Here is a 17,675-nt window from a genome sequence, read left to right as displayed (position 1 = left end):
TTTTTACTTGCTCAAATCATTACCTGTTCCAACTTCACAACAACTTTTCCCATGATCTATAAGCTATAAGAAGAAACAAATAGCACAAAAGTTTCATAATAAAACAAATGCAACATGAACTTCCTACTTTTTTCGTCTCGAAACATATATATGTCATGTGTAATTTGAAAGGGTTAAGATGTTTGAAATTTGTGTGGGATGGGATTCCTCTTAAAATCTGGACTTCATATATAATATGTAAAGAAAACTAACGTTAAACAAGGAGATAAACCGACAAAGGCCAACGAGCAGATTCAAGCCTCTGTATTCGATGGTAGAGTGTTCAAAATGAGATTGGTAAACTAAACATTGATCGGCTACCAACCTCGCCCCCATTGTAATTGTTTGGTGGTAATTTCTTATTAACTTTTATCTCTCCTGTTGATTTTACATCAAGATTGAAGGCAGAATCCAAAACATATCTGAATGAATTGTTATCTCAATTAAGAAAATTAATGACTGATTACATGCAAGATCATCAAACCCTGCTAGCTGGAATGTAGATGATCAACCCAGAAACAGAAATTACAGATTACAGGGGCAGGGGCAGCGCAAATAAACGTACATTATTTTGACTTCCGTTTGTTGTTAAGAGTTTGAGACAAATATTACTAATACAAAAGATTAAAAGAAGAACTAGGTATACGCTCTAGGATTATTCGAACTGTTCCCGACTAAATGCGAATAACATTACTGGGTTTCTATAGTATTTAAACTCAGAACCAACATAATAGGTCATGCATGAAAAGGTAAACAAAAGCTTTTAGCCTTCAATGAGGTACCAGTCCAAGGCTCCAAGCTTCTGCCATAACTCTCAGAGAATCAGCTCACCAGGCAAATAACACTTTCTCATAACGAGTATGGAGTAGAGAACTTGTCCCTCTTTTAAGAATTGGTAAACAATGACACTGATTGAGATTTATAATATGAAACTAAACATCACAGTTATCATTGTGGGAGGGAGAAAAACCACAACACATTGGCGACAAGTCTAATTTCCGACTGCTTGACCAAGCTCTGTTAACAACGATGAAGAAAAAAGTACGAAACCAACATTAAATCTTTATTGTTACAACCAAAAAAGAGTACAGCCTAACATGTGGACTTGTTCGAGCACACAAAAGAGGAGAGACAACCTACATTAGTACTATCTCAATGTCTCCCTCCCTTGGTCAGGGATTAACTCCTCCTCATGGCTTGAGAGCAAGAGCCAATCCAATCTTGGCGCTCTTCTCAATGGCTCTGGTGTCTACCTCTCCAGAAATGGTGAAAAATGATTTTGGGCGCCACTCATGCTGGATAAGAGCATTGGCCTTGCCAATGTTGTTCACACGTGCCTTGACAGAGGTCAATGGATCCAGGGCATGCTGAGCACCGAGAGTGATCGTATTCTCACTGTTGGAAAATCTGTGGGTGACCTCAGCTCCTACAGCAGTGTTTTGTTCTGGATAGAGACTGTGATAGAAAGATCCGCTGACCACATCACCTTTCTCATTCCTGTATCAAGAAGATCATCGTCAACACAGTGAATCAGAAATACAATGACACAAAATGTAAGCATGGACAAGAGGAATTTCAGTATAGAGAATAATTTCAATCATCTTTAGTTTAAGGGAAGAATGCTAGACTACGTAATATCAAATAATACTCACAAATAGAAGAGAATACTTACAGGTTCAATGACGCCATGAGATCGGCATTGGAAAAGTTCAAACCAGCATTGCATTTGGTGAAATTCCCAGATTTGGTATCAAATGACACATCAGTACCAAGGGCAAGAAGGTTAGTTCCGAGAACACCAGAGAAGTTGACAACAGGGTTGGCTGTCAATCCAACACTGGTGCTTATCCCGGCATAGTCATGCAAGTACTGGAGTTCGGCCTGTCAACAATCAATCATTTAGAGGGTAAATCTAAAGTTATCCTGATAATGTCTCAAATGAAACAGGAAGCATATCAACATCGAAGTTTTACTGCATAATGAAAAACCCAAAATAACATTCTTACCTTGCCTGAGTTCTGATCAGGAACTTTGAAGCTGAGAATTGCCTTAACACCAGGACAAGGTTGATCAACTGTAATAGTGGTCAGAAGCTGTCATGAACACAAACCACTAGTAAGCTTCCATTTGCCAGAAATTCACAGTTCAGTTTATACATGCTTCCATCACTCAACATACAGATACAGCTTATAAGATGAATAAGACTTAAATCACAAACAAAAAGAGCATAACAAAGTGTTATACAGCACAAGAAGCTGTTCTCTGCATCAGAATACATTCAATAGAAAAAAGAATGAACTAGAAAAGCAGAACAAAGGATGTGACGCTTACGTTGGATTCAGTGTCAACTTTGATATCAGTAGTGACATTTTGTTTCTTCAACTGAGTAGTAACATCAGCCAGAAACACATCACCCTTTTTTGTTCCTGAAGAAGTGATAGCCTGCAAATACGATGCAGTAAGAGTAAGTGGTTAGCTCAGGGCTACTATGTTCAATAGCACCTCACATCGAACAATTGTAAAATAAGCTACCGCATCCTAGTATTTCAGCTACAAATACTTATGATACCTCGTAAAATCTAGTAAAAACAGTCCAATGGCCTTTAATTAAAAAAAACTAGTACAGTTTCGGCACAGAAAATTAGTCCAACTAGGCAAATCATCCATAAAATCTAGGAACACTTACGATATCTCGTAAATTCAACAAAATCGAGTAAAACCAGTCCAATGGCCCTCAATTCAAGAACAAACCAGTACAATTTCGGCACAGAATTACAAAATTACACTCCGTGCTCCAATTTCACTAAACAAATAGACAATAAAAGCAATCCAAGGCTGAAATATGATAACAAATCACACAGGCTACGAATACGAGCGAATATAAAGCCCTAGCTTTCTACACAGATCGCAGCGCAAAAAGAGACGGAAGAACTCACCACACCAGTGGGACTGTAGGTGGTGATGGTGAACTTGTGGTCGCTCTGGTAATCCTTATACAAGAGATCTACAAAATTCAACAGCAAATTAAAAAGCACAGATTCAGCAACCAAAGCCCTCACAAATCCAAACAAAAAATTTCATCTCCAGAAATGTGCGATATGATTACAGAGACGAACCTCTGGCTTTCTTGCCGATCTCGGTGTAAAGACCTGGACCATTGGCCATTTCGCTGATCGGAAAACGAAGCCGGAAATCGGAGAGAGAGTCTGAGAGAGAGTAGGTGATAGAAGAAGAGAGAGAGAGCGATATGTGGTTTTATATAGGGGCGCCGATAAACCCTATTTTCGATTTCCACCTTTCTTTTCGGCGAGTATTTTCGATTTTCGGGTCCGGGTTTAATTTTCTTGGCCGTCGGATCTGGATTTTGGAACCGTTGGATCTAGGATTTTTGGGGTTTTTTTATCCACGTAATACTTTGCGTTTCGTCCAAGCTAGTCGCTTTCTTGGTGGCCAATTTGACTAAATTATCCTCTCTCCTTTTTTTTTTTGGTTACAAGATTATCCTCTTTTTCTTTGGCAAAAAGAAAAGTCTATGTTTGTGTTGGGTTGTGAAGAAACGTGGTCAGAAGAAACCCAATCCAAAAATTTAATAATTATTTTCCCAAAAATTAAATAAAAGTTCAATAGTGACATCATGTGTTTGGGACTTGCAATCCACTAAAAAAATTTATAAAAAAAAAAAAAAAAAACTTAAAAAGAAACGGTCAAAATCAATGGCGGATTCAGGATCCAGAAGTTGTCTAGGCTAGTTAGATGATTTTGATGATTTTTTTTAATTTTTTTTAGGTTTATAACCCATTGAAAACTCATCGAAGAAATTTTTTTCTTAAGAAACACTATCCATATCTGCTTTTCAGAGCAGTCGAACCTGCGTAAGGAGGATATGATTTGGTCAGGTTGCCAAATGAACCAAGGCTTCTCATTGTTTTTATGGGTACTTATTTACTAAATATAGGATTTCTGTCTAGGCTTCAGCCTAGACAGCCCCCAACGTAGATCCGCCCATGGTCAAAATATAACAACCGAAAACGTCCTCCAATTTTTCAAGATAGTGTCATATTTGTTTTAAACTTGAATACAAAAAGATCCTTTTTGAATATTGACGAAGGCTTAGTTTGGTATTGTGGTTTAAAAACTCAGTTTTAAATAAGCAATCCCTAACTTGCTTTCTAAAATTGTGGTTTTTAGTTATTTAAACTAAAAAGTTTTAGATAATCACGTTTTAAGATTTTACCAAACAGAAAATTTATTTAAAATGGTGATTATAAGTTATTTTAATCTCTAAAACTCAATATCAAACTGGGCCTAAGTAGTCTGAACGAGCTGATACATGCAAAATTATGAATTGTTACTCATTTGAGATATTGAAAATGCTAAGCACAATACTGATTGTAATCGGTTGGAAGCTAGTTACAACTCAATTGTTCACAATAACTATTATTTTACTAAAAACTTGATAAGTCGAACCGTGACAACCCGCCATACATCTTGTTTTTCTTTTACTTTACTTCAAGCCAAGAGACGATATCCGAGTAACTATACATTCTTTTATTGTTAACTTTTTGTTTTGTTAAGCTAGTTCACTAGAGGGTATAATTTCAATTGTTGTATCGATAAATGTCTTTGATAAGACATATTGCCAGCTGACACACTTGTAAAATGGTGTGAGTTAGCATACTTACACATAACTCCAGCTCAACACACTTGTAAGCAGTCCAGAAAGCCACGTGGCAGAATCAAAGAGGTCCATTACCCACCCATTGACTCTTTGACCAGTAAAAACGTAAAGACTCTACTTTTAACCATGATAGAATTTACATGACTCTAATGAGATTTTCTCATCAGATCCATTCATGTGTAGCAATTATACTAAATCATCATATTACATGTCAAAGAAGTTCTTATAAATTGAATGAGTTATATATCCAGTAAGAAGTAGTAGGCCAAAGCTACAGGCAAAGCAATGAGCATGCCAAAAATTACTCTGCAACAAAAACAAAACCAGTTCATCTCAGAACCCTCACACATATGCAGCATTCTGTGATGCAAGATGAACAAAATCAACTTTTTTTATTTATTTATCAAAATATAACCAAAATCTTACGCAGTGCTCAGAATTTCTGGATGCACATTGTATTCCTTGGCGAAAACAAAAGGAACAATTCCTTGAGGAAGAGCTGCCTGCAGTAAATTTACAAGGTATGGCTTTTATGTCTCATTTATAAAGTCCATAGGTAGTAGAAAGACAACAATGTAGTGTATATATATAGTAGTATGTATGAACCTGCACAATTGCTATTCTGAGAGCTCTGCCTCTTAGTCCTATAACAAAGGAGGACAATGCCATTACAGCAGGTCCGGCAAGGAACTTAAGTCCCATTGCTACCATTGTCATTCGTGCTCCGCAAGCTATTATACTAGGCCGTGACGCCATGAAAAGGCCTAATGACATATCAGGAAAACACAAGATATATTAAGTTCATGTTCATCAATGGTTTTGGTTCATAATGTCATGCCAAGAAATTGCTGATGTTTATACCTAAGCTGAATGTTGCCATACCAAGTCCTCCATTTGCCATTATTGAAATTGATTGCGTAACAATTTCTGGCATTTTCACTCCCCATCTGCAAGAGATATATGCATGAGCTATCAAAATTGATGAAAGAATGTCATGCTTAATTGCCTATACAAACCTCATTATGATTGCCTACCTGAAGTGTATGCTAGCCCAAATTAGACTCAACAATGTTGCATGAGTGTTGGGGTTAGCAAAGAGCTTTCTACCAACTGTTAATAGAATAGATTTCATGTTCTTGGGATTTCTGGTTCTTTCTTCACCCCCTTCTTCGTCTTTCGATTGTGCTTCATTAGGGGCCTCCATCTCCTCTTCAAATCAAAACCAGACCAACAAATTTTTGCAGATGTTAGAATATATCACCATAATTTGAAATAAGAATCGAAGCAACGCATTTGTAAGTTATTTTTTGACATATTGTTTACGGTTAGAACTTTTTGCTTGAAGTTGTAGTAGCATTTCAGACCAAAAATATGTAGACTAATATTCGAGTTGTGAATAATACAATTAACATCTAGAGAAACCTTAATTGTATTCAGGATCTTTTGAAGTGTGTTTATGCTGTTACAGCTAGCTGCACGTGTGGTGTACTGTTTATGCTTCTTTAATATTCTTAAACAAAAAAGCAATTTTGATGTCTCTAACCTGCAGTTGCTTCTGATGAAGGTGTCACAGAAGCTGCCTTTGCTGCTCGAAACTCGAACAGAAACAGCAACAAATTGTACCAAACTAAGCTTTGTAACACAACTATCTGACTAACGAGCGCGCCTGCTTCTTCGGCATACATAGCCTTCAAAAGTGGAATTCCAAGGATCAATGTGTTAGGCAAGGTGGAGAGTGAAAGACCTGTGATGATAGAATTCAATCCACCATGGGAGCTGAATTTAGTGATTGCTGTCAGTGCTAGGAAAGCAATTGCCTTTTGTAGACCATCAGAGAGAATGAGTTTGAGGTTCATTTTGTAGGGATTATTGGCAGAAATCACTTGAAATGACAGCAATGGGATTGAGAATTTCGCGACGAACTTGTTTATACCAGAACACTGTTCTGGTGTGAACAGCTTCCACCATTTCACAGAAACATAAGCTAAAATCATAGCAACATACAGTGGAACAGTTGCTGCCACAACATGGTAGACATCAATTAGGGAAATCATGGTTTCTGAAGAATTGAAGAGAAAAAATAAATATCCTAGCTCACAACTGTTTATACATATTCTTGCTAATGACAATGATGATCTCTTTATATTGTTTTCATGAGAAGTCGTATATGCTTTGTTTGTTGCTTTGTCAGATATAAAGAAGTTAAGGAGAGAATGCCTGTTTTTGTGCAAGCTTTATCAAAAGCTTTTCTTAATCCCCAGAATGACCTTAAGTTAAAATATGGTAGTTAAAAGCAAATGCTGTATATAGATATTATTCCCCTATTTGGTGCTTGATTATCACCACTATATGACTATAAGAAGTTTCTTAGTAATAATTTAGTCAGGGCATATTTGTCATCAAAGTTTAAAGGTAGATTCCAGCTTAATTTCTTGAGGTCATGTTCTTTAGGCAAAGGTGGAGTTAGCAAGTTATAGCTATAGGCTGACAAGGGAGCTCTATAACCTTTCCTCGTATGCTTCTGAAGTTTCGATACCTTTTAGAAATTTATATTTCTTTGTAAGAGAGTGCCAAACAAATTAATTATTTCCATACCCAAAAACCCAAAAAAGAATCCAAATAGAAAAATGAAGTAGTTTAGTGTAGTCAATGAGTGCATGTATTTCTTTACTTTGGAGGGTTTTTAATTGTAGCTATGAAGGAAATGAACTGAAGAATAAAGGAGTAAATTGCAGGTGAAGTAATTGAACTGCAGAGTTTATTAACAGTTTGAAGGAAGAATTTTGCTATATGTGGTCAAAAGTGTTAGAATAAGTGTTGTGGGGGAATTTGCTTTATAAAATGCCAGATTTTTTCCCCAAAAATGAAAATTATCTCTTTCTTCAACTTGTCTATGAATATTGATCAGAGCTCCAAATTGTTCGATCAGTTGTTTTCGATGTTCCTTCACATGAATGCACAATGGAAACATCTTTTTGAAATCACAAAGGTGGGTGAATATATTATATATCTCTGTTGCGTTTGCATATATATTCCTTTCCCGCAGAGAGCATAATATAGCACAGATAGCATATAAGTTGCTTAGTATAAGTGCTTTAGTTAAGGGCTTATTCTGCAAGTGCTTCATCAACTAAAGCATGCATACCAGTACGGCAGTACATACATTCTATAATGGCCGGCCTGCACCTGCAGTTGAAACTTGAAATTCATGGAGAAGTATATATACAAGGAATAAATTTCAGTATCCATCAATATTGTCTGGTTCATTGAAAGAAGAAGGAATGTCTAATATGCTCTATGTCTGATATCAAGTAGTTTGAAAGGCAATTTGATATTGTATCAGACTGAAATGGTTTTAGTTACATTTCACCAGCTAGCTAGTTTGAACTTCCTCATTTGAGGCAGAGCACAAGAGGGCCAAGACAAAGTTGTTCGATCATCTATTCGATTCTATTCACATATATATAGCTGTAACGTTGTAAGCTAGCTAAGTGATCTCTTCATGTGATAACCTTTCACTAGACAATGAAAAGGCGTAGAGCCCAAGAGTGCCAAGACAAAGTTTAACTTTCTTAGCCAGTGTGACAAGCCATATTAACACATGAGTATTCTAGTTCCTTTTTATATTTCAGAGAATCAAACTTGGTTTTTTGTTTTTTATACGAACAACAAAAATTGGTTATAACTAATGTATAAGCCATAGATATCCACACGAATCGAACTAACCAAAGAAGGATGTACAATTCAGTGGTGGTGGAATCCCAATGACCCTTAATTTCCCCACATTTCATGCAAGAACAGCCAGAAAATCAACAGTAGGAGCTTTTGAAACATATGGTTTTCCACTTTCTACGCTTCTATTTTCAGAAGAGCCATGCCCTTCACTGACAACAGAGTTGCTTATATAAATTTGTGAATGCATTCATGGCTCGGGGTCAGGCTTATAGTTTAGTTGTACAGTCTCGAACCATTTATCGAATAAACCCTTTTAGGCGCCTGGCAAGGTCTATCTGGGCTCAATCAGATCGATCCCGGTTAGGCACACAACTGGGGCTTAATCTAATAGACCTTGACCAGTAGCAAAGTATTAGAAATAACAAAACAGACGAACTTGTTTTAAGTGTGCTGAGAAACAAGAACCAGAAGGGGGCATATTGTAGGAGAGAACCCCAATGGTGTCAATGAAGTTCAGTTTAGTGCTGTTTATGTGCTCATTCTGCGTAATACTACCGTGCCTGAAAGCAGGCGCAGATTCCGACGATGGCACCATTGCGGTGTTCGATCCTGTTCTTCAGGAGCGGGAGAAGAGAGCCGAGATAGCTGCCCTTAAAGCCTATCAACCCGACCCCGAATCAGTTACTGACGAGCTAATCAAAGATGTCGAAACGTACGTAACTTCCATCATGCACTACTCTAAATTGAATATTTAGTACTAATGCCTCGCATGTATTAAAATTTCTGACTCCATCACTGTTACGCATGCATGCAGAAGCATAGAGAGGTCCAACACCACAAGGAGGCATCTAGCGAAAAAGATCAAAGCCGAATGCACGGCCACAAACCCTATTGATCGGTGTTGGAGGTGCAATCCGGACTGGGCCAAGAACCGAAAGCAGCTCGCCAACTGCGTGCTAGGATTCGGCCGCAGGACACGTGGAGGAAAGCGAGGTCCCATCTACGTCGTCCACGACTCCTCCGACAACGACATGGCCAATCCCAAGCCGGGAACCCTCCGGCACGCCGTGATCCAAACGGGCCCACTCTGGATCATCTTCAAGCACAGCATGACAATCAAGTTGAACAAGGAGCTAATTATGACGAGCCACAAGACCATCGACGGGCGTGGCGCCAACGTGCACATCGCGCACGGTGCCGGAATCACAATCCAGTTCGTGGAGAATGTGATCATCCACGGCATTCACATACACGACATTGTGTCGGTCGGAGGTGGCTTGATCAGAGACTCATTGGACCATATCGGACTCAGGGGCCAGAGTGACGGTGATGGTATCACCGTCTTTGGCTCCTCTCACATCTGGCTCGACCACCTCTCTATGTGGAACTGCTACGATGGGCTTACCGATGTCGTCCAGGGCTCCACCGCCATCACCATCTCCAACTGCCACTTCACTCGCCATAACGACGTACGTACATTCTCCGCTAGGGTTTGCTTCATGTTGCGCTTACAATCTCGTTCACCCGGTCACTAGCTAATCAATGGAGAATCTGCACAATGTCATTGACATTTAGGCTCATTAAAATCTAACTGTCAAATCCAGATTGACTAGTTGTATCTCTTGGATGTTAATGAGCCTTAATACTTTATTGTTAGTTGGTGACTGACTGGGTGAACATGATGATGGTTTGTGTTTATGTTTAAAATTAACGTAATGCATGCATGCAGGTGATGCTGTTCGGGGCAAACGATTTGTATGAACGTGACCAGATCATGCAAATCACGGTGGCGTTCAACCACTTCGGGAAGGGATTGATCCAGAGAATGCCGAGGTGCAGATTCGGCTTCTTCCATGTTGTGAACAATGACTACACCCACTGGCAGATGTACGCCATCGGCGGCAGCTCACACCCCACCATCATCAGCCAGGGCAACCGCTATGTCGCCCCACCGGACCCGAAACTCAAGGAGATCACAAGCAGGGCCTACTCGACGCCCGAGGCAGTGTGGAAGACATGGCAATGGAGGTCGGAAGGTGATCTAATGGAGAACGGAGCCTACTTCCGGGAATCAGGAGAGCCGAGGAAGGGCCGAGGCCACTTCAGTCGGTTCGACGTGATCAACGCAAAGCCAGGCTCATTCGTGAGGAGGCTCACACGCTTTGCAGGTACTCTTGGATGCAGGGTTGGCAAGGCATGTTAATACTATAGAACAGAGTACTGCTAAAAGGTCTAGCAGTATACTCGTAACTTAGTTGTAGAGATTGCCTAAGTGGGGGTGTGATTGTTTGCAACGCACTCCCGTTCCTTGAAGCTTTATGTCCCCTTCACTGTGTTTATTATGAATTTAAAACGATCTTAATGAAGTCGTACTATTACTAATATATAATTCATCGTTCACATAAACCTATGTTGCAAGTAAGAAAATATGACTTGAAATCTGAGGGAATCCGACATACTGGGAATACAATTCTCCACTATCTATAGGCTAAAATAAACAACTAGTAGTCTAGTACACATCTTTGAATCTGAGTATGTATTTTTTTTTTTGGTACATGTTTTGAAATCCGAATTGTAAAATAACAGGCATTATGCATTCGAGGCTTGTCATGCAAATGAATAAAGGATTGATTGCAGAAGCTTCTCATGAAAATGAACTTGATTGCTGTCTTCAAGCAGTAAAACTAGATATTTATAAGCAAAATAAGTGTAAACCGAAACACGTATGTTCACAATACAAAAGAGGCAAACAGAAATCTACACTGGCTTCTCGTGTATGTTCACAGAACACGGCGGTATGTTCTCAAACACACAAGTACCACTTGAACAAAATATAACTGGCTATTTTGATTCTACTTCAGTTCTACTCGGTGTCAGATTCATTCCCTGAATCCACATTCATGGGTTGGGGGGTGCTGCTCTTGTTGTAGCCACTAATTTCATCCTTGTAGCGTAACTTATCTTGACGGGCCTTTGCTTCATATGGTTCTTTCTCCTCCGCTGCAAAATGGGCAATAACTGCTATAACCACCAGAACTTATCGAGCCAAAACAAAAGTTACTCAAAAACCATACATACCTGACATCTTCTTCCACTTGTCTCCGAGCACTCTTCCTACATCCGTGAATGCAATGCCGGGGTTGGTCTTCTTCACATTCTGTGGTCAAAACAAGTAAAGGTTAGCAAACTATCGATCCACTTTACTGTTGGTTGAGGCAGAGTAAGGAGGGTGGCAGATGGTGTAAAATCACATCAGCAGAAAGCCTGAACCATCAACAAGAGCATCTATGCCAAACCAAACCCACCTCTCTCTCCATATTCGAGAAGAACATGAAACCAGACATCGCTCTTTTGGGTGCGTTTGGATCCTTCTTCTTTTTCTGTTTTTTCTTCTTTGGGCCATCTTCATCAACCTCTTTCAATTTTTTCTTGGAAGATGACACCTTTGAAGTTGAAGGTTCTTTCCTGGGATCCTTTTTAGGAGGCTTCTGAAATTAGCAATTTATGTAATGTGAGAATAGATTGTATAATAACATCAAGTAAATTCACAGGTGATAAAAATCACTTACCTCTTTCTCACTTCCACTTTCACTAGCATCAGAACCTTCATCCCCAGAATCATCAGTTGGTGAACCTGCATCATCCTTCTCAAGAACAAAATCTTCGTCCTGCCAAGTTCGTCATGTTTAACAAGCATGGACTTGATTATAATTTATCACACGACACTCAAAAATAGCATGGATAGGACACCAGAGTGACTTGCAGACAAAAGGGTACTTGCAACACACACACACAAATTTATTATATATATATATATATATAAACAAGAAAACACTAACAGTAACATCACCCAGAGTAAGATTGCGCAAGGATAACAGTAGTGAAAATACAAACTATGCACAATTTTCTAAATAAAACATAACAATAGCTGGTTCTAATGCATACTTTAGTGCAGAACTGTAGAATGAACTTTTACACTTGCATGATTTAAAAACAAGCGCCTTACGGTAAAACTCAAATATTTACAATTAAGTGTAAAGTTAAACCCAAATGGTGGTATTGGAAAATAGAATCCAAAGAGAAGATTTAGAAGAAAATAAAGAAAGATAAGAAAAAAGCTTCACCTCTTCATCACTATCTTCATCTCCAGCTTCCTCCTGTACGCGAACCAGATGTGGATCAGGATCAGCATCATCTGCCACTTCAAGAAGAGGAGACACACCATCTGTTACTTGGGCATCTCCTAAGTTCATGATTTTGATACCCTTTGAACTGGAGAAGAGGCGAAATGGTTAAAGATCTGTATACCAACAACGCAATGATGTTCGAAGGAACACAATTTGACAGTCATACCAACCTGATGAAGTCAAAAAGAGCATGATATTCATTCCTCTGAATGTTTCTAAACAGATGTTCTTGCTCACTTTTAAGTCTGATGAGAAGATCAAAATAATGCATATTCGAGCCTCCAGCACCATGCCTCTCAAATTCCACATAGTCAATCTACAAGCAAACAATAAGTAGAAAGAGAACTAAGTGAGATTCCACCTTCCAAATAATATTAACCAGTATTCTTGACATACATGCAATATGTTTGATTCAAAGTTCTACCATATCATGAGTAATAAGGGTAGGAGGTTTGGGTAGGAAAAAGAAGCTCTTTTCCAGAGGATATAGAACTCCGTCTTCAGCTTTCAGTGATGACTTCACAGCATAACCATCTTGACAGCTGCGGAACTTCCCTGGTTTTGTAATTTTGGCCGAAGACAATCCATGCAGTATTTTGGTGAACACATCATGAATTAGTCCCTGTTATTCGAAGCAAAGAGATTTCATTGCATTAGCTCTCTCACAACTAAACAACTGTCTGTTGCATTACAATCTTTGAGGACAGGTCTAAACTATTACCTTATAAGTTGGTTCTAACTTGTCTTTGTACTTGCCGTTCAAAAGATCGTCGCCTATTGCCAGTTCACTTTCAACTACATAATCGGTTTCAAACTTCACAAAAGAGAGGAATTAGTCAATTAGGAGAAACAATAACCATCACTGTTATTTTAATAGGAAGAAAGCAACTATGGAACATAAGATCATCAGGGAAATGAAACAAACAATACCTGCAAAACAATGTGTGGATACAGTGTTTGTCCTTTACGGATAGGTGGATCAAGAGTAACAACAACAAAGGTATGTGGCTGATTAGACTGCACATAAAAAGAAGGAACCCTTATGATATCTCATCAAAGCCATATGAAATGATTGTCATGTTGATAGTCATTTCAGCCATTGAAGAAAGAACTAACCGAAGTGGAATAATGTCATTAGTACATAGACAAGTCTGGAGGCAAAGAAACATGTGAAAAACTAAATATTAGTGGAAAAGATAGGTACAAACCTTAGGAAGGAGAAAGAGGCGAACAACACTGCTGTACTGAATTTTGAAATCATTAGCCTGTCCTTGTAACCGCAAGAATGAAAGATGAAGTTCCACATTGTAGCGACCCCTACATTAGGCGAGTGATATATTAGTGTGGCATCATAAAAAGAAAGAAATGGAAGCACCGGGAGATAGAACTATAATCTAACAAATGCAGATGTTGTATGTTCCTTCCCAATGGCGTGCAAGTGCAGTATCCGTAATATTTTCATTCACATCTACCTTGGTGTGAGGACTGCAATACTCTCAAATGTGACAACAGCAGTTTCAAAGTCATTAACATCTGCCATTGATATGATTTTGTCACGAAATACCTACAAAATATTGATTCAGAAATTACCAATAAATCAAAGAATAGATCAGTAATGACGTGCAACATTCTATCAAGCGACAAGAAAATACAAACCTGAGCAGCAGGACGATTCTCATCACCCATAAACTGAGTGTTGGAGTTGGGAATGTGAAAAGTTATTTCCATCAACGAATCTTTCTGTGACCATAGAATAAAAGTTGGAGAGGAAGAAAGATATAAGACAGTAGTGGGATGAATGTACTAGTCAGTGAATAGTATTAAGAACTACAAATTATGCCAAGCAGGCTTTTGTTTACATCTCATTATTTGTAATAACATGAACATAAATGTGGACGGCTTCCAATATCTTTAGAGAGAGAGAGAGAGAACCTCGTTTGCTCCAGCAGTGTCATCCACGTGGAACTCTAAAGTGACATCATTTTTCCCCTGAAGCTGTGTTTGTGAGACATCAGCCAAAGATACCTCAAATCCTTGTTTAGAGTCAACCAAGAAAGACAGCATATTATCTGCAAATAGCCATAGAATATGAACAAAAAAATCAGTCAAGGTGACATGTCGGCAGCCTACGGCCTTCTAGAAACCAGTTATGCAATCAAGGGAGTCATATCACCGGAGAAGAAACAACACATGGACGAAAGATAATTAATAATTCAATACAAAACTTCCCAAAACCATTCAACAAAATACCAGATGGGTGCAAAAGGAAAGAGCCATGTTTTATAAGCTGGAAACATATAAATAAATATAAAATAAAAAGAACATAGCAGAAAAGCTTCTAGATAGCTGAAAACAAAAATCCCAACTGACAAAGAATCCACATGTCAAAAACTATGGAGAGACATTTACAAGAAACAAGTCTCAGAGCCATGGAGTATAAGAAAGATCATATGTGCGAAAATTAATTGCAATAGGCCACTGGAATAGATGAGAATATCACTAACCACTTAAATCCACTTCTCCCCAGTTACGCCCACTTACAGAAAGCTTCTTCTCCTCTGCTACTATCCCACAAGTAGTTTGGAAATAATTGGTCAAACTAGTGATATCCTACAGCAAAATCATAGAAAAAAAAAGAAGAGAGAAAACATTAGCAAGTCGTTCCTGCACAACAGTTTTCTTTATCAATGTAATCCATTAGCTCATTATCCCATCAAAAGGACCACTGACATGCATCAAATGCATGGAACCAGTGAGACAGTTTCTGCAAATGCTCCATCTAGTCATCAAATGCATATGTCCAAGACAGAGGGGGTGGGATCACTAACCTGATCTCGGAATCCGATAAACTTGTAGTACAACCCATCTCTAGTTCGAACACCAAATTGATTTGTCTTTGGGATCTTCATCCATGTCACCCCAACAATGTCGGCTTTATCAACCTCAATTGCTTTCCCACCTCCTTGTTTCTTCCATAAAATCCCCCCTGAATATACTTTTAGTTGCCCCGGATTCTGTTTCACATATCACAAATGAAGAATGTTACAACAATCAAACTTATTTATTTCCACTAACAAGCCCCTATCTCATCAACAAAAGGAAAATCTGTTTTATCAATGAAATGAATGGCTGTCAATAGTCGAGGCAGACTAATCAGGGTGGTAGCTCTACAACTTCTTCAAACATTTTTATAACCATTTCTCAGAAAATGATAGCTTTGCACAAAATGCAACAACTTGGGGTATTTATTTCTAAGACACAGACCAATATATTTATCTCTAGTCATCAGAACTCCAGAAATATATAAAAAAAATATTTAAAAAAATGAAATATGGGTTTTGATCTTCTGATGAAGAAAGAGAATAGCATATGGTTGTTATCTTTCACATTCACCAAGTCCGAATTTACAATCCCCAAAACCATAAACCATAACATAAAGTCAGAAATTTATCAACTCCAGCAGTCAAACACACCAAACCCAAACTTCAGAAATCAACAAAATTAGGGTTTCAGCGAAATCCAAATAAATTCGAGGACATCAGAATCCGCAAATCCTCGATTTCAGCACAATATTAAGCAACCCGAGGCAAAAATCGACGGAAACCGCCGAAATTCCGCGCCGCGGAGAAGCTAGGGTTTCGAAACCGCATCGGAAAGTGTTTGCAGAACGAAATCGAAGAAAGAACGCCGTAAAAATTAAACCTTTTAGATAATCGAAATTGAGAGAGTAAAAGAGAGAGACTCACGGTGCCGCCGCGGCCGCCGAGGGAGATGCTATTGAACTGGTGGCCGTCCGTCATGGCTCGCCGTTAGCCGGAGACTCCGAGCAATAAAAAAACGTAGAGAGAGAGAGAGAGAGAGTGAAGAGGAAAGCTTGTGTTTTTTTAGAGTGAAGGGGGTTTGGGAGAGTGAAGGGTCTATATAGAAGGAAGGAAATGCGGTGGGTGAAACGCACCGTTTTGATCAGCGCGCCAATCATTTCTATTTCTATTTCGAAGCAAGGCGATATATATGAACGCGACCAAATCATGCAAATAACGGTGTTTATTATAAAAAGGTTTGATATTACTATCAGAACATGTTTACTAACTTGGAATGGAATTGAGAGTGGTGTAATTAATTCCGGAATAGGTGAATTCTGGTGTTTACTAACATATCAAGGTATTGAAATGGATATAAGTCTCGCTTGCTTATCAGGAATCAATTCCTGACAAAACCTCTTATTTGATACCTAAGGCGAAGATGAGTATCAGAATCAAGGTAATGAAATCAATTTTTTCTTCCCAAAATATCCTGACATAGTTATAATATTTATAAATTACCTAACTTTAAAAATATATATTGTATTTTAAGGGTATTTTAAATTCATTTTTATAGAGGTATTTTAGTAATCAAACTAGTTTTAATTCTGTATCCATATGGAAAGTCAACAACATCAATCGTAATTAGTTTCATTCATGTTTTGATTCCTTATGGTAAGTAAACACTATAATGGTATGAAATATTCTCATACTGATTCTTGTTGATACCGATTCATGATAATTTATATTCCAAGTTAGTAAACGTGCCCTCAATACTATGGAACCCCCACTTACATCATGGATTCGAACACTAATGTTGCTCAATGTTAGTGGTCAGGCAGTCATGGGAGAGGTTGCAATTCCCTGTTGGTTGGCGGGCATTAACAGAATAGTCATTGGGCGTAAATATCTATTTGGATACCGTGAATCATCCGAAAGAATTGTATCAATAAACAATAGGATTAAATTCAGTTTACTACCCTGAACTTTGGGTCACTCATCAGGTGTGCCCCTCTTCTTCTTTTTTCATCAGGTGTACCCTTAAACTCTTAAAATCGATCAAGCTGAGACAAAAATTCAAATTTCATCCGTTTATGACATCAGCGTCCGACGTGGAGGAGACAAGAATGGCCCACATATCAGTCTTCAACCCCTATTTTGGCGAAAAGACCAAACTAGCCATTGCTCCTATTTTCTTTCTCTGAACTTCGATACAGACCAAACCCAGAAAAAAAAAACACGGATCAATTTTCTCACTTTCTCTCTTACTTCGTTCCCGACCCAGAACCGCCCACA

At 38.5% G+C, this 17,675-nt stretch overlaps 4 protein-coding genes across 4 annotated transcripts; 1 reads left to right on the top strand and 3 right to left on the bottom strand.

Annotated features, from left to right (window-relative positions):
• Positions 1–905: 905 nt before the first annotated feature.
• On the bottom strand, positions 906–3,312 carry LOC101298907 (mitochondrial outer membrane protein porin of 34 kDa-like). The gene is made up of 6 exons (XM_004302308.1): positions 3,156–3,312; positions 2,976–3,043; positions 2,371–2,481; positions 2,046–2,132; positions 1,712–1,920; positions 906–1,536 (listed from the first exon to the last, which is right to left on the bottom strand). The coding sequence occupies exons 1-6, from the start codon at positions 3,202–3,204 to the stop codon at positions 1,230–1,232; spliced, it is 831 nt and encodes a 276-aa protein (XP_004302356.1). The 5' UTR covers positions 3,205–3,312; the 3' UTR covers positions 906–1,229.
• A 1,644-nt stretch (positions 3,313–4,956) lies between these two features.
• Positions 4,957–6,771, bottom strand: LOC101298619 (probable auxin efflux carrier component 1b-like). Its single transcript, XM_004302307.1, has 6 exons — positions 6,261–6,771; positions 5,752–5,926; positions 5,579–5,664; positions 5,324–5,481; positions 5,144–5,220; positions 4,957–5,023 (listed from the first exon to the last, which is right to left on the bottom strand). Exons 1-6 carry the CDS (start codon positions 6,769–6,771, stop codon positions 4,957–4,959), a joined length of 1,074 nt encoding a protein of 357 aa, XP_004302355.1.
• Positions 6,772–8,678: 1,907 nt separating this feature from the next.
• LOC101298333 (probable pectate lyase P59-like) lies at positions 8,679–10,595 on the top strand. The gene is made up of 3 exons (XM_004302306.1): positions 8,679–9,104; positions 9,207–9,861; positions 10,122–10,595. Exons 1-3 carry the CDS (start codon positions 8,890–8,892, stop codon positions 10,593–10,595), a joined length of 1,344 nt encoding a protein of 447 aa, XP_004302354.1. The 5' UTR covers positions 8,679–8,889.
• A 462-nt stretch (positions 10,596–11,057) lies between these two features.
• Positions 11,058–16,470, bottom strand: LOC101298035 (FACT complex subunit SSRP1-like). Its single transcript, XM_004302305.1, has 16 exons — positions 16,326–16,470; positions 15,408–15,593; positions 15,084–15,189; positions 14,512–14,648; positions 14,236–14,319; positions 14,052–14,143; positions 13,788–13,896; positions 13,510–13,596; positions 13,301–13,393; positions 13,004–13,201; positions 12,750–12,895; positions 12,517–12,664; positions 11,962–12,060; positions 11,698–11,880; positions 11,471–11,549; positions 11,058–11,392 (listed from the first exon to the last, which is right to left on the bottom strand). The coding sequence occupies exons 1-16, from the start codon at positions 16,377–16,379 to the stop codon at positions 11,256–11,258; spliced, it is 1,938 nt and encodes a 645-aa protein (XP_004302353.1). The 5' UTR covers positions 16,380–16,470; the 3' UTR covers positions 11,058–11,255.
• Positions 16,471–17,675: the final 1,205 nt, after the last annotated feature.

This window comes from Fragaria vesca, linkage group LG6 (genome assembly GCF_000184155.1).
Source record: "Fragaria vesca subsp. vesca linkage group LG6, FraVesHawaii_1.0, whole genome shotgun sequence".
Lineage (NCBI taxonomy): Eukaryota > Viridiplantae > Streptophyta > Magnoliopsida > Rosales > Rosaceae > Fragaria > Fragaria vesca.
This window is presented reverse-complemented; position numbering and strand designations above follow the sequence as displayed.